This window comes from Neoarius graeffei, chromosome 2 (assembly GCF_027579695.1).
Source record: "Neoarius graeffei isolate fNeoGra1 chromosome 2, fNeoGra1.pri, whole genome shotgun sequence".
NCBI classification, from domain to species: Eukaryota; Metazoa; Chordata; class Actinopteri; order Siluriformes; family Ariidae; genus Neoarius; species Neoarius graeffei.
The window spans coordinates 896765-919725 of record NC_083570.1 but is presented as its reverse complement, the minus strand read 5'-3'; the positions used below and the strand labels follow the sequence as shown (position 1 = coordinate 919725).

The following is a 22961-nucleotide window of genomic DNA, read 5'->3' as shown; positions in this document are numbered from 1 at the left end:
CTAGAGACACCTGCTGGTCAGACAAATATCTTCTTCTTGCTGCTGCTGGCTCCATTTTAAAGCTGTACTGCCTTTCAGATTTTTCAAGTGTAGGTCATAAAAAGAATTTTCCTGGCACAGAATTATTTTTGTCTAGTGACTGAAATTGAATCACAGACTTCCAATTTTATTAGGTTTTTTAAATATAACAGTTAATGAATTTAAGGCCACATGGCCCTAAATTCTGCACTATTTTTTCCTGCTTCACCATGAGCTAATTCAAGATACTACGTCATGCATCATGTGGTGGGCTTTCCCCGTTCACGCAAGGCAAATTTGAAACAGGAGAGAAAAATGGAGGGCGTGAGTGTGCGAATGAAACGTGAAAGAGCGACTACAGTAACGGAAAGAAAGCAAGAAGAAAAGACGTTATGTTCTATATGAAGGAAAGGAAACGCAGGACCAAACTAATAAATATGGGTGCTCAGCGAGCACCTCGGTGTGATCAGCTGTTCATTTAGCGACAGAATGATGGAACTGTCAGTGCACGCTCAAAGGGAAACCTGTAGATGGCAGTAATCCCCTCAAATTAAATAACTTCCCAGCCACAGAATGGCCTGATATTTTGTGAGATATTACAGAAATAAACAGATATCACAATGACCTCATTTCAGACGGAACTGAATTTCACCGATTTTATGAAATCAAAAGGCCGTCTCGCTTTAATGCTCTCACAAATAACATCATGACTTTAACATTACAAACTATATAATATATTTAAATACATTAATGATGCATAGGTCCCAAGTTTTGCGCTTCCAGATGCTGCTCCATGTCTGAAGTGATGCTGGAGGCTGAGGCCATGCAGTGAGCGATCGGAGGGTGTGGGAGGGTCTCACACATTAGTATTAGCTCATTACAGACATTAGAGCTAAATTTTAGAGACATTAAAACTCAGGGATATTTCCAGCATATGGATCTCTTTACACACCAGGAATATAAAGGGGAAAATTAAAGGGCATATTCTGGACCAATTTCGTTTTTTTTTTATTATATGAAAGTATGTCCCTTTACACACTCATCCAGAAGGGTAATTTTGCAGAAGGCCATCTGTCTACAGCAGAAAAAAATAAAATAAAATAAAACGCGTCTGGAAAAATCCCAAGGGAGTCTGGAGCCAGATTCGTGACGTCACCTGTGGAAGCGCCAACAGGCTGCGCGAGCTTTGCATGGTTTCAGTGCACAGCCTGTGTAGACCAAGCGCTCCCATTTCTCTCTCATTGTCCGGTCTTTTGGGAAACGATGAGTACTAATCCCATCATGATTGGTGCTGCTACACCCTCCTACAATACATCTGTTAACCATTTTAATAATTACACAATAACGTTGAAGAAATTTGCAGAAAACCACCAGGTCGTTTCTTCATAAACAAACCAGCGCTGATGTCGGATTCAGAGGGAGGCGTCCCGCACGCGACGTCACGAAAATCGATGTTTGCCGGGAAATCCAAACGCCAAGTTCGGACCAATTCGCCTCAAATGGCTTGATTTCAACTGAATATTTCTGGTATTGCACAAGGTAAAAAAATTGCAGAGAATGCAGAATGTGACAGATATTTGACCAAAGTTTAATATAAAATAGGAGAATTACATTGATCTCGCTCCTGAATTTACCCGTGATATGCACTTTAAGCTTTAGGCCTAGAGCTTGTAAATAAGTGATTAAAAATAATCTCTCCTCACTGTGCAGAAAGCTTCACCTGACTGATCTTTACTGAACTTCATTTCAGAATGCACACGCTTTCTTTTCTTTAGTGTACTTGTACTTGGGCCATCATAATCTGACAGGATTACACAAATGACCGATCATGTGTGAGATATAAATTACATACTGTATGTACCTGCATGCAGTGACACCAGCTGTCACGTCTGTAGGTCTGTCAAAGTAATCGGAAAAATCTCAGCCTGTGAAATACCAGAAGACCTACGGGATCTATACGTGTGTGTAATATATACACAAACTTGTTTAATAAGCTGCTAATCAGTCCAAAAACACTTAGTTTAACACTACGTTCACACTGCAGGCTGAAGTGACTCAAATCCGATTTTTTCACCCATGTGACCTGTATCCGATCTTTTATTGACAATATGAATTTTTTCAAATCCGACCCAGGCCGTTTGGATATGTGGTCCTAATTCCGATTCCTATCCGATCTTTTCATAATGCGACTTCAGTCTGAACCACCAGGTCGCATTCATCCGACTTGCACGTCATCAGCAAGTCACAAACGTCACTATTCTGCACTGAAGTAGGCGGCAGGTCTCAAAAAAAGTTACAACAACATGCCTTTGATGTTCCTTTGAACGGAGGTTGCAGTCACTACCCCGCAGAACGCCTGAGCCAAAACCCTTGCCCTCTTCCTTCTCAACCTCCTCCTTAACATCAGTGCATGTTCTGGCTCCGTCGCAACAACTGCATCATCGCCAGGTACTCCATGCTGGCTACTGTCATACACAGGAAACTTTAGGTTACTTCCGGAAACACTGGCCATGCTCACTGCGTGTGACGTCGTCGTATCCTGCAATGCGCGTGCGGAACACTTTTAGGTCGCTTTTCGTTCATACTGAGGATCACATACAAGTCGCATATATTTGTTAATGTGAACGACCTCACAAAAAAATCGGAATTGAGCATTAAGCCTTGCAGTGTGAACGTAGTGTAAGCTTAGCGTGTGTGTGTGTATATATATATATATATATATATATATATATATATATATATATATATATATATATATATATATGGGGCGGCACGGTGGTGTAGTGGTTAGCGCTGTCGCCTCACAACAAGAAGGTCCGGGTTCGAGTCCCGTGGCCGGCGAGGGCCTTTCTGTGCGGAGTTTGCATGTTCTCCCCGTGTCCGCGTGGGTTTCCTCCGGGTGCTCCGGTTTCCCCCACAGTCCAAAGACATGCAGGTTAGGTTAACTGGTGACTCTAAATTGAGCGTAGGTGTGAATGGTTGTCTGTGTCTATGTGTCAGCCCTGTGATGACCTGGCGACTTGTCCAGGGTGAACCCCGCCTTTCGCCCGTAGTCAGCTGGGATAGGATCCAGCTTGCCTGCGACCCTGTAGAAGGATAAAGCGGCTAGAGATAATGAGATGAGATGAGAAATTAAAAAGTAGAAAAGCACTCGGAGAGCGCAGACCTCTGCCAAGAACCCTTTAAAAAATTCCAGGATCCAGAAGGTGATCCGGATCACCGCCAGAATTTAATGGATTGTTACTTGTGCCCAGTCACACCTCTGGAAAAAAATTCAGAGCAATCCATTCATAACTTTTTCCGTAATGTTGCTAACAGACAAACCAACAAACAAACAAACCAACGCTACCAGCTGTGAATCTGGACAGATTAGTGACATTAGTCTTTAGATTTTTCTGATACAGGTTTTTCATGTCGTGGTGGGTCAGCTGCTTTGGATATCATTTTGCGGGTCTGACTCACCACATGCAGGTGACTTGGGAGGTCTGTATAAACAGTCGTTCCCTCACTGGACTCTTTATACAGCTTGCCATGTTCCTGAGAAACCGCAGAGTGTAAACTCCTCGGTCCTGAAGATGTTGGAAACGTAAAGTTCCAGCTTCACCTCCGACTGTTACACAGCGCTGACACTGGAGACTCCTTCCAGAAACGTCTCCTTCAGTGAATAAAACGTCACCATGTCAGCGATTAAACACGTTTTTTATGTTTATCTGTTTACGTTGAAAGTCCCTGTGATTGAGCCGTTACTATAGAAACCAGAACGTATCAGAGAGAGGGCGTTAATATAAACCTGCACTACTGTCAGAGCTGCTGTTATAGAGAATTAATCAACACCTTCTGACCAATCAGAACAGAGAACTGTAACAGATTTGTTGCTTTATTTTATTGAAAATGAAAAGGATTTTTAAAAAAGAAGTTTTTCCAACAGTCATGTTCAGAATCTAAATCAGGAGTCGGACCCCAGGCACATCCGGTTCACAGAGACAGATTTATCATCGTTATTCACACAGACGATATATGACAACATTAGAGATGTTTTTGGAGGAAAAGTCAGTTGTAGGTTTACAGAGAGTTTCACAAACACATATTTAAGACACATCGAAAGTGGGGAAATGTTCTCTTATGGCTTTATTACTGTTTATTAGTTATTTAATGAAATGTTGCTTAATATGAAACAAACAGAACTTTAAATTGCCAAGGTCATGAGATATTTTGTTTTTAAATTTTACTGTCATGCCTTCATGCAAACCTGCTGCGTGCGTCCTCGCGCATGGTCTTGGGACAACTGATCATTGTGCAAGCCCACTGCTGTTTTGAAGCGGAATCAGCGCGCGCATATAAGGACGCTGTCTTCACAAACAATTTGCAAAGTATTGTAATCACTGTTTTGATTATTCATGTCATATTTGTTTCTCGCCATGTTTAAGTACTCTGTTTAAATGACTCTGGTTGATGTTTCTGATTTATTGCTCTGCTTTCTGGTTTTTTGGTTTGGTTTTGTTTGTTTTCATTCCTCTGACATTCCCTCACATCTGTATACAGCACCCTCCACAATTATTGGCACCCCTCATTAAGATATGTTCTTAGGCTTCTAATAAATTCATTTTTTAAAAATAATATAGGACAACAATGCAAAAAAAAAAAGAGAAAAATCCAACCTTTAATTCAAGTGCATTTATTCAGTGGGAAAAAAATCCCACATTAAGAAATAATTCTTTTACATGAAATCATGTGTGCCACAATTATTGGCACCCCTGATGTTAATACTTTGTACAACTCCCTTTTGCCAACAAGACAGCACTTAATATTCTCCTAGAACATTTCACAAGATGGGAGAATACAGAGAGAGGGATATTCAACCACTCGTCTTTGCACAATCTCTCTAAATCATCCAGAGTCCTGGGTCCTCTCCTGTGCACTCTCCTCTTCAGCTCACCCCACAGGTTTTCAATTGGGTTGAGGTCTGGGGACTGAGGTGGCCATGGGAGGAGCTTGATTTTGTGTCTGGTGAACCATTTTTGTGTAGATTTGGCCACATGTTTAGGGTCATTATCTTGCTGAAAGACCCAGTGACGACCCATCTTCAGCTTTCAGGCAGAGGCCACCAGATTTTGATTTAAAATGTCCTGGTATTTCAAAGAGTTCATGATGCCATGCACCCTAACAAGGTTCCCGGGGCCTTTGGAAGAGAAACAGGCCCACAGCATCACCGATCCTCCCCCATACTTCACAGTGGGCATGAGGTGCTTTTCCGCATACTCATCTTTTGTGATGTATTAGAGTGTTTGTTGCCAAAAAGCTCCATCTTGGTCTCATCTGACCAAAGCACACAGTCCCAGTTGAAGTCCCAGTACCGCTTAGCGAGCTCCAGCCGTTTACGTTTATGCTTGTAAGTGAGAAAAGGCTTTTTCCGTGCATGCCTCCCAAACAGCTTGTTGGCATGTAGATAGCGCCTGATGGTTGTTATGGAGACTTTGTGACCCCAAGATGCTACTCTTTGATGCAATTCTCTAACAGTGAGCTTTGGAGAACTTTTTACTTCTCTTCCCATCCTCCTCACTGTGCGTGGTGGCAAGATAAACTTGCATCCTCGTCCAGGCATGTTTGCCACTGTTCCAGTTGTTTTAAACTTCTTGATGATTCTTCTGACTGTAGATATGGGCAGGTGTAGGCGAGTGGCTGTTTTCTTGTAGCCATCGCCTGACTTATGAAGGTCGACACACATCTGCCTGACTCGAATGGTGTGTTCTCTTGTCTTTCCCATGTTGAAGAGTGGATAAGAGAAATAGACCTCTGTGTCACATCATATTTATACCCCAGGGAAACAGGATGTGATGAATTACTAATTAAAGGTTTCTAGATACTCTGATCAACTTTATAAACTACAGTAGAAATGACAGAAATGCTTCAATTACATTTATTTTCTTGGAATTGTTATGGGTGCCAATAATTGTGGAACAGGTGATTTTATGAAAAATAATTATTTCTTAGTCAGGGATTTAAAAAAAAAATACTTCACTTGAATTAAGGGTTACATTTTTCAACAATTTTCAGTGTGAGATTATGCATCTGCAATAAAAAATTTAATTTATTTTAAGGCTTTTAACACATCTTAACCAGGGGTGCCAATAATTGTGGAGGGTGCTGTATAGTCTCATCTCATCTCATTATCTCTAGCCACTTTATCCTTCGACAGGGTCGCAGGCAAGCTGGAGCCTATCCCAGCTGACTACGGGAGAAAGGCGGGGTACACCCTGGACAAGTCGCCAGGTCATCACAGGGCTGACACATAGAAACAGACAACCATTCACACTCACATTCACACCTACGCTCAATTTAGTCACCAGTTAACCTAACCTGCATGTCTTTGGACTGTGGGGGAAACCGGAGCACCCGGAGGAAACCCACGCGGACAAGGGGAGAACATGCAAACTCCACACAGAAAGGCCCTCGCCAGCCACGGGGCTCGAACCCGGATCTTCTTGCTGTGAGGCGACAGCGCTAACCACTACACCACCATGCCGCCCCGTGCTGTATAGTGTACCTTTTAATAAACATCTTCCCTGTGATTACATCCATCTCTATGCTGCAATTCTTGACAGAATACTTCACTAAACAATGGACATAGCAGGAGGTTACAAGTCTGCATAATAAAATGCCAAGGCAGAGAAGGAAGAACCCCATAATTTATTTATTTATTTTTTTGAAGGAGCTGTGACTCAGAAGGCAGATGGGGCGGCCTCTGCTCCACTGTTCACTCCTCCACCAGGCTTGGAAGAGGTCATCATGCCGCTGCCGGGCTTCAGCAGGGCTGAGCTCATTGCTCCGCCACCAGGCTTCCAGGGGGGACATTGTCACTCCGGTGCCCATGTCAAGATCCAAGCCCAGGTCCCAGTCCATGTGCATGGTAACACCAGTATCCATGCCAAGATTTAAGCCCATGTCCATGTCAAGGTCAGAGTCCAAGCCCAGAGTCATGCCTGAGTCCATGCCCATGGTCAAATTCATACCCATGCCAATGCTAGGACCCATGCCCAAGCTCAAACCCATGTCCATGCCTGAAACAATGTCTATGCCCATGTCCATGCCCAGTCCAGAGCCCGAACTCACATCCAGTCTGGAGCTGGAGCCCACACCCATGCCCTGTCTGGAACCCGAGCCCACGCCCAGTCTGGAGCCTGAGCACACACCCAGTCTAGAGCCTGAGCCCACACCCTGTCCAGAGCCCGAGCCCACATCATGTCCAGAGCCCAAGCCCACACCCACACCCAGTCTGGAGCCCGAGATCATGTCCATGCCCAGTCTGGAGCCTGAGCTCATGTGCACGCGCAGTCCAGAGCCTGAGTCCATGTCAAAGCCTGAGCCCAAGTCTATGTTGGAACTCATGTTCATGCCTGAATCTATGCCTGAGTCCACACTCAAGCCTGTGTCTATGCCTGAGCCTCTGACCCTCTTCATGCCATGGTTCAAGGCTCAACCCAAGCCCAAGCCTCCACCTTAGCCCAGGTTCTGGTGCCATGTCCACCCAGAGCAGAGTTTTTGCATGCCAGGCCCTGTACCCTGAAGCAGCCCAAAAAGGACTTTAGGTCCCAAAGGGAGCTCTTTGGGGGGTTTTGTCTTGCCTTCGCACGCTCGAGCAGCTGCACACGTCCTCGGGCACAGAGCGTGTTGTGCGCACTCTTGGGTCAATTGATCATTGCGCACACCTGTTGCTGTTTTGGAGCACAATCAGTATGCACATATAAGGACTCTGTCCTCACAAACACTTCCCAAAGTATTGTATCACTGTTTTGATTATTCCTGTCATGTTTGTTTCTAGCCCTGCGATGACCTGGCGACTTGTCCAGGGTGTACCCCGCCTTTTGCCCATAGTCAGCTGGGATAGGCTCCAGCTTGCCTGCGACCCTGTAGAAGGATAAAGCGGCTAGAGATAATGAGCTGAGATGAGATGAGATGAGATGTTTGTTTCTTGCCATGTTTAAGTGCTCTGTTTAAATGACTCTGGTTGATGTTTCTGATTTTTTTGGTTTAATTTGTTTTCATTTCTTTGACCTTGCCTCACATCTGTATATAGCACACGTGTTAATAAACATCTTCTCTGCGATTACATCCATCTCTACACTGCAATTCCTGACATTTATGAGTTTCTTGTCTGACAGTTAATTTTGAACCTTTCCTTTTTAATTATTTTAAATGATTAATCTGTTTTAATTTAAATATTAAAATGAGTGTTTTTTGTGCAGCTGGATTGTGTTCTAGTAAAACGGATGACTGAGCAACAACGTGGCAACGTGCAGGAATCTTACATAAAACACTACATGCTTTTTTATTCTGGATCACACAATATCACTGTAGCACCAGAAACCCAGAAGAGCCCAAACCCAGCGTATAGAGGCAGAGTGAATGTGGTGTGGACTCTGTGGAGGAGCTTCATCGTGTCAGAGACGCTGTAGAAGGACAGAGTTCCTGCACTGTGATCCACATACACTCCTATTCTGGAGGGTGATGGACCTCTGAGATCAGTCATAATGTTGTTGTGATGGAAAGAGAGAGAAGAAGAGGAAGAACACCGCAGACTCCAGGACTGATTGTTGCGTCCAAACCAACACTCATTACCCTCTCCTTTCCTGCTGATGTCTTTATATGAGACTGATATGGACACTACTCCAGCATGGCTCCACTCCACCTCCCAGTAACAGCGTCCACACACACTCTCCTTACACAACACCTGACACCAGTAATCAAATCTCTCTGGATGATCAGAGTATTGCTGCTCGCTCTCCGTGCCTCTCACCATTCTGTTCTTCTCAGACAGAATGAGGCGACGATGTGCCGTGTTGGGATCCAGAGTCAGATAACAGAAATCTAAAATAAAAGAGGAAAAACAAACTGAACAATGTGAACATGTTGGGTTTAATTCACACAATATATTGATGTGAAGTGTGTGTGTGTGTGTGCACGCGCGCACGCGTGCAGAAGTTAGATGTACATTTCAGAAATTCTTCTCTGCTCTGTGGTTCTTGTACTGAAATGATCTGAACTGCTGCAGCTGTGGAGAGAAAAATGGAAGCATGAGTTTGTGTAAAAAGATGGAAAGAGTTTAAAGTGATACAGTCATCCATCCATTATCCATAACCACTTATCCTGTGCAGGGTCGGAGGCAAGCTGGAGCCTGTCCCAGCTGACTATGGGCGAGAGGCGGGGTACACCTTGGACAAGCTGCCAGATCATCGCAGGGCTGACACATAGAGACAAACAACCATTCACATTCACACGTACGGTCAATTTAGAGCCACCACTTAGCCTAACCTGCATGTCTTTGGACTGTGGGGGAAACCAGAGCACCCAGAGGAAATCCACACAGACACGGGGAGAACATGCAAACTCCACACATAGAGGCCCCTGGCCACTGGGCCACTGGGCTCAAACCCAGAACCTTCTTGCTGTGAGGCAACAGAGCTAACTACTACACCACTGTACCACCTGTGATCCAGTCAGTTTATTCATTTTAAATCAGTGTTTTAGTTCAAAGTGTCAGGTGAATAAAGTGTTTCAGAAAAGAAAGAATGCATGGGGCCCAGCCAGGCCCAGCCCAAAGAAATTACATGGAGCCACTGCCATGTGGGCTCACCACCCACAAGGACAGGCACCAGGGTCAGGTGCATTGTGAGCCGGGTGGCAGGCAAAGGTGGGAGCCTGGGAGTGCTGATCCTTGGCAGTGCAGACTAGTGATTGGGATGTGGAATGTCACATCTCTGGTGGGGAAGGAAACAGAGCTGGTGTGGGAGGCAGAGCAGTACCAACTAGATATAGTTGGGCTCGCTTCCACACACAGCACCGGTTCTGGAACCAAACTCCTGGAGAGAGGGTGGACTCTCTCCTTTTCTGGTGTTGCCCAGGATGAGAGGCACTGGGCAGGTGTGGAAATACTCATAAGCCCCCGGCTGAGTGCTGCTGTGTTGGGAGTTCTCTCCAGAGAATGAGAGGGTCACCTCTATGCAACTGTAAGTTGCTGAGAGGAAAACTGTGACTGTTGTTTGTGCTTATGCACCAAACAGCAGTGCAGAGTATTCGGCCTTCTTGGAGTCACTGGGTGGTGTCCTGGAAGGGGTGCCAACTGGGGATTCCATAGTTCTCCTGGGGGACTTCAACATTCATGTGGATAATGGTGGAGAAACCTGGAGGGGGGTGATTGGGAGGAATGGCCTACCTGATCTGAACCTGAGCAGTGTTTTGTTGTTGAACTTCTGTGTTTGTCATGGATTGGCTATAACAAACACCATGTTCAAGAATAAGGTCTCTCATCTTGTCTTCTTCCGCTTATCCAGGGCCGGCTCGCGGAGGCAGCAGTCTGAGTATGGAAGCCCAAACTTCCCTTTCCCCAGACACCTCGGCCAGCTCCTCGGGAAAAACTCCGAGGCGTTCCCAGGCTAGCCGAGAGACATAGTCCCTCCAGCGTGTTCTGGGTCTTCCCCGGGGCCTCCTCCCGGGGGGACATGCCTGGAACACCTCCCCAGGGAGGCATCCAGGAGGCATCTGAAAGAGATGCCCGAGCCACCTCAGCTGATTTCTCTCGATGTGGAGGAGGATCGGCTCTACTCCGAGCTCCTCCCGAGTGACTGTGCTTCTCACCCTATCTCTAAGGGAGCGCCCACCCACCCTATCTCTAAGGGAGCGCCCACCCACCCTGTGAAGGAAACTCATTTTGGCTGCTTGTATCCATGATCTTGTTCTTTCGGTCATTACCCAAATCTCATGACCATAGGTGAGAGTCGGAACGTAGATCGACCAGTAAATCAAGAGCTTCGCCTTTTGGCTCAGCTCCTTCTTAACCACAATGGACCGGTAAAGCGACCACATCACTGCGGAGGCCACACCAATCCGCCTGTCGATCTCACGCTCTATCCTTCCCTCACTCGTGAACAAGATCCCGGGATACTTAAACTCCTCCACTTGAGGCAGGACTTCTCCACCAACCTGGAGAGGGCAAGCCACCTTTTTCCGGTCGAGAACCATGGCCTCGGACTTGGAGGTGCTGATTCTCATCCCAGCCACTTCATACTCGACTGCAAACCGCCCCAGTGCATGCTGAAGGTCCTGGTTTGAAGAAGCCAACAGGACAACATCATCTGCAAAAAGCAGAGATGAAATCCTGTGGTTCCCAAACAGGATTCCCTCCGGCCCCTGGCTGCGCCTAGAAATTCTGTCCATAAAAGTTATGAACAGAACCGGTGACAAAGGGCAGCCCTGCCGGAGTCCAACATGCACTGGGAACAGGTCTGACTTACTGCTGGCAATGTGAACCAGACTCCTGCTCTGTTCGTACAGGGACCGGACAGCCCTTAGCAAAGAGCCCCAAACCCCATACTCCCGAAGCACCCCCCACAGAGAATACCATGAGGGACACAGTCAAATGCCTTCTCCAGATCCACAAAGCACATGTGGACTGGTTGGGCAAACTCCCATGAACCCTCGAGCACCTTATGAAGGGTATAGAGCTGGTCCAGTGTTCCGCGACCAGGACGAAAACCGCATTGTTCCTCCTGGATCCGAGGTTTGACTATCGGCTGAATTCTCCTCTCCAGTACCCTGGGGTAAACCTTCCCTGGGAGGCTGAGAAGTGTGATTCCCCTATAATTGGAGCACACTCTCTGGTCCCCTTTCTTAAAAAGAGGGACCACCACCCCGGTCTGCCACTCCAGAGGCACTGTCCCCGACCACCACATGATGTTGCAGAGGCATGTCAGCCAAGACAGCCCCACAACATCCAGAGACTTGAGATACTCGGGGCGGATCTCATCCACCCCCAGTGCCTTGCCACCGAGGAGCTTGCTAACCACCTCAGTGGCTTTGGCTTGGGTAATGGATGAGTCCACCTCTGAGTCATCAGCCTCCGCTTCCTCAATGGAAGACGTGATGGTGGGATTGAGGAGATCCTCGAAGTATTCCTTCCACCGCCCAACAATGTCCCCAGTCGAGGTCAACAGCTCCCCACTCGCACTGTAAACAGTGTTGGCCGAGTACTGCTTCCCCCTCCTGAGGCGCTGGACGGTTTGCCAGAATTTATTCGGGGCCGACCGATAGTCCTCCTCCATGGCCTCACTGAACTCCTCCCAGTTCCGAGTTTTTGCCTCCGCAACTGCCCGAGCTGCGGCACGCCTGGCCTGCCGATACCCGTCAGCTGCCTCAGGAGTCCTGGAGGCCAACATGGCCCGATGGGACTCCTTCTTCAGCTCGATGGCATCCCTTACTTCCAGTGTCCACCACTGGGTTCGGGGATTGCCACCACGACAGGCACCGGAGACCTTGCGGCCACAGCTCCGAACAGCCGCATTGACAATGGAGGCAGAGAAAATGGTCCACTCAGACTCAATGTCCCCCGCCTCCCTTGGAAGCTGGGAGAAGCTCTCCCGGAGGTGGGAGTTAAAGACCTCTCCGACAGAGTGCTTGGCCAGACGTTCCCAGCAGACCCTCACCATACTTTTGGGCCTGCCAGGTCTGTCCAGCTTCCTCCTCCGCCAGCAGATCCAACTCACCACCAGGTGGTGATCAGTTGACAGCTCAGCCCCTCTCTTCACCCGAGTGTCCAAGACATAGGGCCGGAGATCCAATGAAATGACAACAAAGTCAATCATCGATCACCGACCTAAGGTGTCCTGGTGCCACGTGCACTTATGGACACCCCTATGCTCGAACATGGTGTTCGTTATGGACAAACCATGACTAGCACAGAAGTCAATAACAAAACACCACTCGGGTTCACGCCCCTCCAGGTGTCACTGTCATCGCCCACGTACGCATTGAAGTCCCCCAGTAGAACAATGGAGTCCCCAGTCTGAGCACCTCTCAGTACCTCTCCCTGGGACTCCAAGAAGGCCAGATACTCTATACTGCTATTCAGCCTGTAGGCACAAACAACAGCAAGAGCCCTCTCCCCGATCCGAAGGCGCAGAGAGGCGACCCTCTCATTCACTGGGGTAAACTCCAACACATGGCGGCTGAGCTGGGGAGCTATAAGCAAGCCGACACCAGCCTGCTGCCGCTCACCATGGACAACTCCAGAAAAGTGGAGAGTCCAGCCCCTCTCGAGGAGCTGGGTTCCGGAGCCCAAGCTGTGCTTGGAGGTGAGCTCGACTATCTCTAGCCGGTACCTCTCAACCTCCCACACAAGCTTAGGCTCTTTCCCCCCCAGTGAAGTGACATTCCATGTCCCAACAGCTAGCCGCTGTGTTCAGGGATCAGGTCGTTGAGGCCCCTGCCTTCGACTGCCGCCCAATCCACACTGCACCGGCCCCCTACGGCTACCTCTGTGGGTGGTGAACCCACAGGAGGTCGGGTCCACGTCACCTCTTCGGGCTGAGCCCGGCCGGGCCCTGTAGGCAAAGGCCCGGCCACCAAGCGCTCACATACGAGCCCCAATCCCAGGCCTGGCTCCAGGTTGGGGCCCCGGCTGCACCATACCGGGCGATGTCACGGTCCTTGATTGATTATTATCCATAAGGGGTTTTGGTGAACTGCTCTTGGTCTGGCCTGTCACCTAGGACCTGTCTGCCTTGGGAGACCCTAACAGGGGTGTAATGCCCCCGACAACATAGCTCCTAGGATCATTCATCTTTCATCATTTAATATGGTTGTCATATTTCCCTGACATGGGTGGAATACTGAAGCGTGGCAGATGGGAAATGATATTCACATACAACTTTATTTTACTGAGTTTGCTTTTCAGCTTTACTTTGTGTTTGCATGCACATAACACACACACGTACTGTATGTGTTCTTATCGGGAGAGTTTCCCTCTCATTGCTCTCTCCCTCCATTTCTACCTTCTGTCTTCACTGCAAGACACACAAACACAACATTAATCAACAATAGGTATACTGATTTTGCCACTTACCTTCCCTGACCCCACCCTCTATTCACAAACCAATGTTTGGCCACGCTCCTGCTGCCATGTACCCCCACTGCCTGACTCAGGCCGGGGAGCCATCCAGTCTGCAGCGGACTCCCCCCCCCCCAACAGGACAGGAAGTTTACCACCATCATCTGTGCCCCAAGCCTGTGGACCACCTTGAATTTAAATGGCTGGAGGGCGAGATAACAACGGGTGAGCCACGCATTGACATCCTTCATGCGGTGGAGCCACTGGAGGGGCGCATGGTCCAAACAGAGGGTGAAAGGGTGCCCCAGCAGGTAGTATTGGAGAGTGAGGACTGCACACTTGATGGCCAGGCACTCCTTCTCAATGGTACTGTATTTTACTTTCATGCATTGAGAGCTTGCGGCTGATGTACAGCACCGGAAATTCATCACCCTCCACCTTCTGAGACAGAATGGCCCCCAGCCCTCTGTCCAATGCATCTGTCTGTAAAATAAAAAGGAGAAAGAAATCAGGGTATTGTCAAACTTGCCCCCCCACAGTGCAGCTTTTACCTTAGAGAAGGCCTGTTGGCACTGCTCCGTCAACTGGACCGGGTTTGGTGCTCCCTTTTTAGTGAGATCAGTCAGTGGGCTGGTGATGTCCAAATAATTAGGCATGAACCTGCGATAATAGCCAGCCAGCCCCAGGAACTGTCTCACCCCCTTTTTGGTCTTGGACCTTGGGCAGGCTGCAATTGCTGCAGTCTTGTCAATTTGGGGATGCACCTGCTCATGACCCAAATGGAAACCCAGATACTGTACTTCCACCCACCCAATTGAACACTTTTTGGGGTTAGCTGTGAGACGTGCACACCTCAGCGACTCTAGGACAGCTCTAAGGTGTTCTACGTGCCACGGCCAGTCATTGCTGTATATAATTATGTTATCAAGGTAGGCTGCCGCATAGGCAGCATGGGGGTGGAAGATCTTGTCCATGAGCCACTGGAACATAGCAGGAGCCCCAAATAGCCCAAAAGCAAGCGTGACAAATTGGTGTAATCCAAACAGTGTGGAAAAGACCTTTTTCTCTTGGGATAGAGGAGTCAAGGGGCTCTGCTAATATCCCTTTGACAAATCTAGTGTCAAATAAAATAGAGCAGCACCTAACCAATTGAACAACTCATCAATGCGAGGCATTGGGTATGCGTCAAATTTAGACACCGCGTTGACTTTTCTGTAGTCCACACAGAACCGGACCAAATCATCAGCCTTGGGAACCAGGACCACCTAGCTGTTCCAGTCACTGTGGGACTCCTCAATTATGCCCATTTCGAGCAGGGCCTTGAGTTCATCCTGAACCACCTTTTTCTTGTGTTTGGGTAAGCGGTAGGTGTGGCTACGCACCACCACCCCTGGGGACATTTCAATGTGATGTTCTATGAGGTGGGTGCAACCAGGAAGGGGCGAGAACATGTTGGAAAATTTCTCTTGCAACCTGGCAACCTCTGTGAGTTGGGCCGGTGAGAGGTGGTCTCCACACAGGACCGGAGAGGTTTGAGTAGTTAATTTTTTTACCTCTGGCTCCAGCTCCACCTTCTCTGGAACTACCAATAGCAATGCCACAGTGACCCCCTCATTCCAATGTTTTAGCAGGTTGAGGTGGTATATTTTCAGTGCTCCTCCCCTATCCATTCACCTCACCTCATAGTTGACGTCCCTGATTTGCCATGTGACCTCTAAGGGCCCTTGCCATTTGGCGACTAATTTGGAGCTTGAAGTGGGCAATAATATGAGCACTTTATCTCCTTAGGTGAACTCTCTAAGGCGCATGCCCCTGTTCTACAGCTGGGCTTGACGTTCTTGTGCCTGCTGCAAATTCTCTTGGGTTAAGTACGTGAGGGTGTGGAGCTATGCGCGCAGATCGAGAACATATTGAATTTCATTTTTACTCATTGAAGGTCCTCCTCCCAGTTTTCCTGCAGCACATCTAAAATGCCATGTGGCTTTCACCCATATAATAATTTGAATGGTGAAAACCCCGTGGAGGATTGCAGGATCTCTTGTCCTGCAAATAACAGGGGCTTGAGCCATTTATCCCAGTTTCATGCGTCCTTGCCTTACAAACTTTTGAATTAGATTTTTGAGTGTTTGATTAAATCATTCCACTATGCCATCTGTTTGTGGGTGATAAACGCTAGTGTGGATAGATTTAATTCCTAATAACCCATACAGCTCGTGAAGTGTTCATGACATAAAGGTAGTGCCTTGGTCAGTCTGGATTTCTTTCAGAATCCCAACTTGGGAGATAACATGGAAGAGTGCCTTCACAATACTGCATGCTGAAATATTGCGGAGAAGCACCACTTCCACATATCACGTTGCATAGTCCACCAGGACTAAAATAAAGTGATATCCTCATGCTGACTGATCTAATGGCCTGACGAGAGCCATATGAATTCTCTCAAAAGGGGGTCTCAATTAGAGGGAGACAGCACAAAGGTGCTTTTGGAGTGGCTGTCGGATTTACTAATTGGCATTCATGGCATGCTGCACACTACTGACAAACATCCCCATGAATCCCTGGTCAATAGAACTAGGCCATTATTCGATCTAGTGTCTTATCTTATAAAACACTAGCTCAAATATTAAGCCCCAGAATATAAGCCCCAGCAGGGGCTTATATGGTAATCCCTGCATCTAAGCCCCTGCTGATCAGAGGAAAACCTACAGTAAGGCAGGTGAGGGTGTGGTCTGAGGGGGCTATGGTGGCACTACAGGACTGTTTTGAGTGCACTGACTGGGACATGTTCAAGGCAGCTTCCACTTACAATGATAATACCAACATAGATTAATATGTCATGTCTGTGTCAGCCTACATCAATAAATGCATGGATGATGTCAGCATCATAAAGAGCATCACCACCCAGGCCAACCAAAAACCCTGGATGACTTATGAAGTATGCAAAATGCTAAAGGCATGGAACTCAGCCTTCAAGTCTGGCGACGAGAAGGCACTGAGAACAGCGAGAGCCAACTTGAACCATGCCATCAGATTAGCAAAACGCGCTCACAGTAAAAAGATCCAGGACTTTTTCCATGACGCCAACAACACCAGAGATATGTGGCAAGGCATACGGGCTATCACAAACTACAGGACAGCCCCTCCCGAGTGTGATGATGTCACGGACATCCTCAATGAACTCAATAACCTCTTTGGGACGTTTGAGGCACTAAATAGCACTCCTGCAGTGAAAGCTGTTCTCCATCAGGATGAAAAGGCACTCTGTCTTGATACAGCTGAGGTGCGGAGGACAAGGAGGAGAGTCAACACACAGAAGGCCCCAGGCCCCGATAATATTCCTGGTCAGGTGCTCAGGGAATGTGTAGACCAGCTGGCTCATGTTCTAACGGACATTTTCAACACCTTACTGGATCAAGCCAAAGTTCTATGATGTTTCAAGACTGCCACTATCATCCCAGTGCCAAAAAAACCCTCATATCACATCACTCAATGACTACCGGCCTGGTGCACTCACTCCCATTATGATGAAGTGCTTTGAGAGGCTGGTAAAGGAGTATGTCACCTCCAGGCTCCCTCCCATATTCGACCCCTTCCAGTTTGCCTACCGGCCAAACTGCTCCACTGAAGATGCCATCTCTTCCACTCTTCACCTGAGCCTTGCACACCTGGAGGAGAAGAACACTCATGTACGGATGCTGTTCCTGGACTTCAGTTCAGCATTTAATACCATCATTCCACAGCATCTAGTGAACAAACTGGGTCCCCTGGGCTTCAACGGTCCCCTGGGCTTCAGCACCCCCCTGTGCAACTGGGGGCTTGGTTGGCCCAGGGGTCCCTTGAGACAGCAGACAGGTACCAGGAGGCCAGAAGGGCTGCAGCTTCAGCAGTTGCTGAAGCAAAAACCCGGGTGTGGGAGGAGTTTGGAGAGGCCATGGAGAAGGACTTTCAGTTGGCATCAAGGAAGTTCTGGCAACCCATTCGGTGACTCAGGAAAGGGAAGCAAGACTTGCCTCAGTCTGTGCGCAGCTGGGGAGGCGAACTGCTGACCCTAACTGGGGATATTGGGGGTGGAAGGAGCACTTTGAGGAACTCTTGAACCTGTCCTACACGTCCTCCATGGAGGACTCGGGGGAAGCTTTACCCATATTTCTGGCAGAGGATACTGAGGTAGTCAAGAAGCTCCTTGGTGGCAAGGTGCCAGGGGTGGATAAGATTTGCCCTGAGATGCTGAAAGCTCTGGACTTTGTTGGGCTGTCTTGGCTGACACACCTCTTCAATGTCATGTGGAGGTCGAGTACAGTGCCTGTGGAGTGGCAAACTGGGGTGGTAGTTCCTCTTTTCAAAAAGGGGGACTGGAGTGTGTGCTCCAATTATAGGGGTATCATTTATTCTGGGGTGCTGGAAAGGAGGCTCCAATTGATTGTCGAACCTCGGATTCAGGAGGAGCAATACAGAGTCCATCCTGGCCATTGAATGGTGGACCAGTTCTTTACCCTGGTAGGTTTGTTGGGGAGTTCATGGGAGTATGACCAGCCAGTCTATATGTGTTTTGTAGATATGGAAAAGGCTTACAACTGTGTACCCCGGGAGCTCTTGTGGGGGACACTGCAGGAGTATGGGGTATCAGGACTGTTCCTACGACCCATCTGGTCCTTGTACAACCAAAGTGTGAGCTGTGTCCAAATTCTTGGCACAAATTCAAATATGTTCCCGGTGGATGTTGGACACCGCCAAGGCTGCCCCTTGTCACCGATCCTGTTTGTGATATTCACCTCCAAATCTGAGGCCATGGTTCTCTGCCGGAAAACAGTGGAGTGCTCCCTCTGGTTTGGGAGTGATTTGCTGCCCCAGGTGAAGGAGTTGAAGTATTTTGGGGTCTTGTTCACGAGTGATGGTAAAATGGAGCATGAGATGGACAGGCGGATTGGGTCGGCATCAGCAGTAATGCAGGTGTTGTACAAGTCCTTCGTGGGGAAGAGGGAGCTGAGCTGGAAGACAAAGCAGTTGATTTACAAGTCAATCTACGTTCCAACCCTCATCTGTGGTCATGAGCACTGGATAGTGACCGAAAGGATGAGATTGCAGATACAAGTGGCTGAAATGAACTTTCTCCATAGAGGGGCTGGGCTCATCCTTAGAGATAGACTGAGGAGCTCAGACATCCGGAGTGATCTTGGAGTAGAGATGCTGCTCCTTCATGTTGAAAGGAGTCAGCTGAGGTGCTTTGGGCATCTGATTAGGATGCCTCCTGGGCACCTTCCTTTGGAGGTTTTCCGGGCATGTCTAACTGGGAGGAGACCTCGGGGTAGACCCAGAACATGCTGGAGAGATTATATATCTCATCTGGCCTGGGAACGCCTTGGGATCCCCCAGGAGGAACTAGAAAAGGTTGCTGGGGAGAGGGACATCTGCAATACTCTGCTTAGCCTGCTGTCACTTCGGATAAGTGGAAGAAAATGGATGGATGGATGGATGGATGGATGGATGGATGGATGGATGGATGGATGGAGAAAAGAAAGCAGGAGCATTGCTAAAAAAATCCCACATCACTGTGTTTCTCGAGCAGGCACAGCTCCTCTTACCATGTGGAGGGATTTTGTTGAATTCCTCCTCACAGAATTCCTCGAGTCTCTTCTTCAGAACAGAGAGAGAATTCCTCACTCCATCAAATGAGAGATGTTGATGGATGGTGATGCTGGATGTGTGAAAATTTGGTTTGAGAAATGGAGGAGACTGACGTCCAGAAGCTAAAACCTACAGAAAGCAAATGAAATGTAAAACCCACTTGTGATGTCAGACAAGGACATTTATTGTTCCCTTAATGAGAGATGTTTTAGAGAGTGTGTGAGGAACAGCTGTCTCTGTAGGTCAGACAGTGAGTGTTACCTGGAGGAAATAGATGTGATCGTGTGTGTGTGAAAGCTGCTCCAGCTCAGTGACTCTCCTCTGAAGATCAGCAATCTCCTGCTCCAGTTGCTCCAGGAGTCGTTCAGCTCGACTCAGTTCAGCCTTCTCCTGATCTCTGATCAGCTCCGTCACCTTCAAGCGCTTTTTCTCCATGGAGCTGATCAGCTCAGTAAAGATCCTCTCACTGTCCTCCACTGCTGTCTGTGCACTGAGCTGTTAGGACACACACACACACACACACACACACACACACACACACACACACACACACACACACACACGAGGTTTAAAGCTCATCTATCATTCCCTCTCTTACTGGGACTGTAAATGACTCGTTGTCCATGTTGTGTGTGTTTCTCGGAGCAGCTCTGTCTCTGCTCACTGCTCACCTTTATAGTGTTCACAGCCTGTTTCAGCTCCTGCACCTTCTTCTGCTTCTCCTGGATTCTCTGCTGGGATTTCATCTGCTCCTCCTTTAACTCACTCTGAGGACAAATAAAATACATTCAGCTTTTTATACAGTACGAGCGAACTGGTTCCATATTAATGTCAGTTCAAAGAACGTTCATGTACTCTGTGTGTGCTTTATTCTGTGGGGGTTTTATGTTGTTGTTTTTTAAAGCTTGATTTTTTTTTGCTGCACTATACTGTCAAAAGTATGTGCCCCCTGACCATCACTCCCATATGTGGCTCCTCCCCCAAACTGTTTCCAACAAAGTCTGAAGCACGCCTCTGTTTGCTGTAACATTACAGTTTCCCTTCACTGGAACTCAGAGACCAATCCTGTTCCAGAATGATGATGCTTCTGTACACAACGCGAGCTCCATGAAGACATGGTGTGTGAAGGTGGGAGTGAAGAACTCGAGTGTCCTGCACAGAGCCCTGACTGAACTCAACCCCACTGAACACCTTTGGGATGAACTGGAACATCGACTGCACCCCAGACCTCCTCATCAACATCAGTGTCTGACCTCACTCATGCTCTTCTAGTTTAGATTAGATTAGATTAGATTAGATTAGATTAGATTAGATTAGATTAGATTAGATTAGATTAGATAAAACTTTATTGATCCCTTTGGACGGGTTCCCTCAGGGAAATTAAGAATGAACACAAATCCCCACAGCCACACCCCAAAATCTAGTGGAAAGCCTTCCCAGAAGACTGGAGCTTATTATGTTTATGTTAAGCTAATATCTCACTGGGCTGCGACAGCTTGTGACAAATTGTGAACATCATTCGCGAGAGAGTTTCAAAAGTGTCTTGAAACATTTGCGGGGCTTCTCAATTTGCTCGCATGAGTTGCAAAGTGTCGCTCCTTCATCGCTGAAATTTTGAACATGTTCAAAAAATTCGTGCGACAAAATTTCTCTCAAAATAGCCGCAAATGCATCGCTGGTGTCGCAAAGCCATCACAAACCCTTCTCAAGTCAGTTTCCGTGAGAAAGGAAGTGCGAGAACTGAATTTGCATATTTTATCGCAATTGTTGTGTCTCAACTAGTCGCAGGCTGTCACAGCCCAGTGAGATACTGGCTTTACCTCAAGTATCTCTCTCTCTCTCTCTGTGCATGTGTGTGTGTGTGTTCACCTGCCTCGCCCTGTCAAAGGTCGGTGTTGGCTGAAATGTTCACTAACTGATCAGACCAGATTACGACTATCACTGAAGATAAATTTAACACTCTGTTAACCCAAACACAGAGAATTTTAATCAGCTTTTACAGAATCCTTCTGCTTGATTCACACATTGTAATTAACATTAAAGGCATTTCGCTGATGCTCTTATCCAGAGTGACATACAACATACCCAGAGCAGCCTGGGGAGCAGTTGGGGGTTAGATCCCTTGCTCAAGGGCACTTCAGCCATTCTTGCTGGTCTAGGGAATCAAACTGTTGACCTTTTAGTCCCAAGGCTGCTTCTTTAATTATTAAGCCATGGCTTCCCCATTAAAATTAATATCACTGACTAAAGCTCCTGGTTCTAGATGGAAACTCTAATGAAGATGATTTAATTCTGGAAAGGTTTCTAGTTCTCACCTGTTTCTCAGCTCTTTCTGCTGCGGCTGTGACTGTGTCGTGACCTTTGTGATGATCCATCATACACAAATAACAGATGCAGGTTTGATCAGTACAACAGTAGATCTCAATCAGCTTGTGATGTTCAGAGCAGATCTTCTCTTTGAGTTTTGCTGAGGCTTCGATTAATGTGTGTTTGTTCAAAGCAGGAAGTTCAACATGGGGTTTCAGATGAGTTTCACAAAATGAAGTCAAACACATCAGACAGGACTTGACAGCTTTGTGTTTTCTCCCGGTGCAGAAATCACACTCCACATCTCCAGGTCCAGCGTAACAGTGAGCAGAAGAAGCAGCTTGAACTTCAGTCTTCTTCAGTTTCTCCACCACTTCATCCAGCATGTTGTTTCTGCGTAGAACAGGCCTTGTAGTGAAAGTGTCTCTGCACTGAGGACAGCTGTAGACGCCCTTCTGATCCTCCTGATCCCAGCAGCCATTAATGCACACCTTACAGAAACTGTGACCACAGGAGATAGTCACCGGATCCTTCAGGAGATCCAGACACACTGGACACATGAACTGGTCCTGAGCTACTGAAATACTGGCTTCAGCCATTTTCCTGAACTCACACTGAGAGAGAGAGAGAGAGAGAGAGATCAGTTTAGTTTTCTCTGAAATGAGGAGTTCCTTCTTGGTTCTGTGAGAGAGAGAGAGAGAGAGAGAGAGAGGAGGAGCACAAACACAGAGAGGTTATGAATACTCCTCGATTAACCATTTCATCTCCATTCAGTGCATAAATTTAACCCATGGAGCTGCACTGATGAGGATTAATCTCATGAACTGTGATGGCCAGATGAAGCTTCATGAAACACTGAAACTTTCCAGCTAATTGTGTTGAAGTGGTTCATTTCTCAAGGCTTCACTTGCTCACTACAGAAACCTGCTGTTCAAACGAATAATCATACAATCATACAGACAACACACAGGCTGGTGCACAGCACTTCATCAAACCAGTGTGATATAAAGATACATTTGTAAATATATTCTAAATATCTATATTCTGAATATAACTTAGAAATTAAATTCATATAATATGTTATTTACCAGCTGGGAGGTCCGTATCGTGAAATACTGTGACCGAGGTCTTG

The 22961-nt window shown here is 47.3% G+C and overlaps 1 protein-coding gene across 1 annotated transcript; it reads right to left on the bottom strand.

Annotated features, from left to right (window-relative positions):
* Nucleotides 1–7703: 7703 nt before the first annotated feature.
* LOC132875891 (E3 ubiquitin/ISG15 ligase TRIM25-like) lies at nt 7704–22459 on the bottom strand. The gene is made up of 7 exons (XM_060913023.1): nt 21838–22459; nt 20194–20289; nt 19784–20017; nt 19480–19651; nt 9008–9067; nt 8813–8883; nt 7704–7730 (listed from the first exon to the last, which is right to left on the bottom strand). Exons 1-7 carry the CDS (start codon nt 22426–22428, stop codon nt 7704–7706), a joined length of 1251 nt encoding a protein of 416 aa, XP_060769006.1. The 5' UTR covers nt 22429–22459.
* Nucleotides 22460–22961: the final 502 nt, after the last annotated feature.

Bases quoted from the DNA above. Each gene is read 5' to 3' on its own strand.
- LOC132875891 (XM_060913023.1), bottom strand. From the start codon at position 22,428: ATGGCTGAAGCCAGTATTTCAGTAGCTCAGGACCAGTTCATGTGTCCA. The intron at 20,018-20,193 runs GTGAGCAGTGAG...GTGTCCTAACAG, and splicing joins AGGCTGTGAACACTATAAAG to CTCAGTGCACAGACAGCAGT. The intron at 8,884-9,007 runs GTACATCTAACT...CTTTTATTTTAG, and splicing joins CAGAGAAGAATTTCTGAAAT to ATTTCTGTTATCTGACTCTG.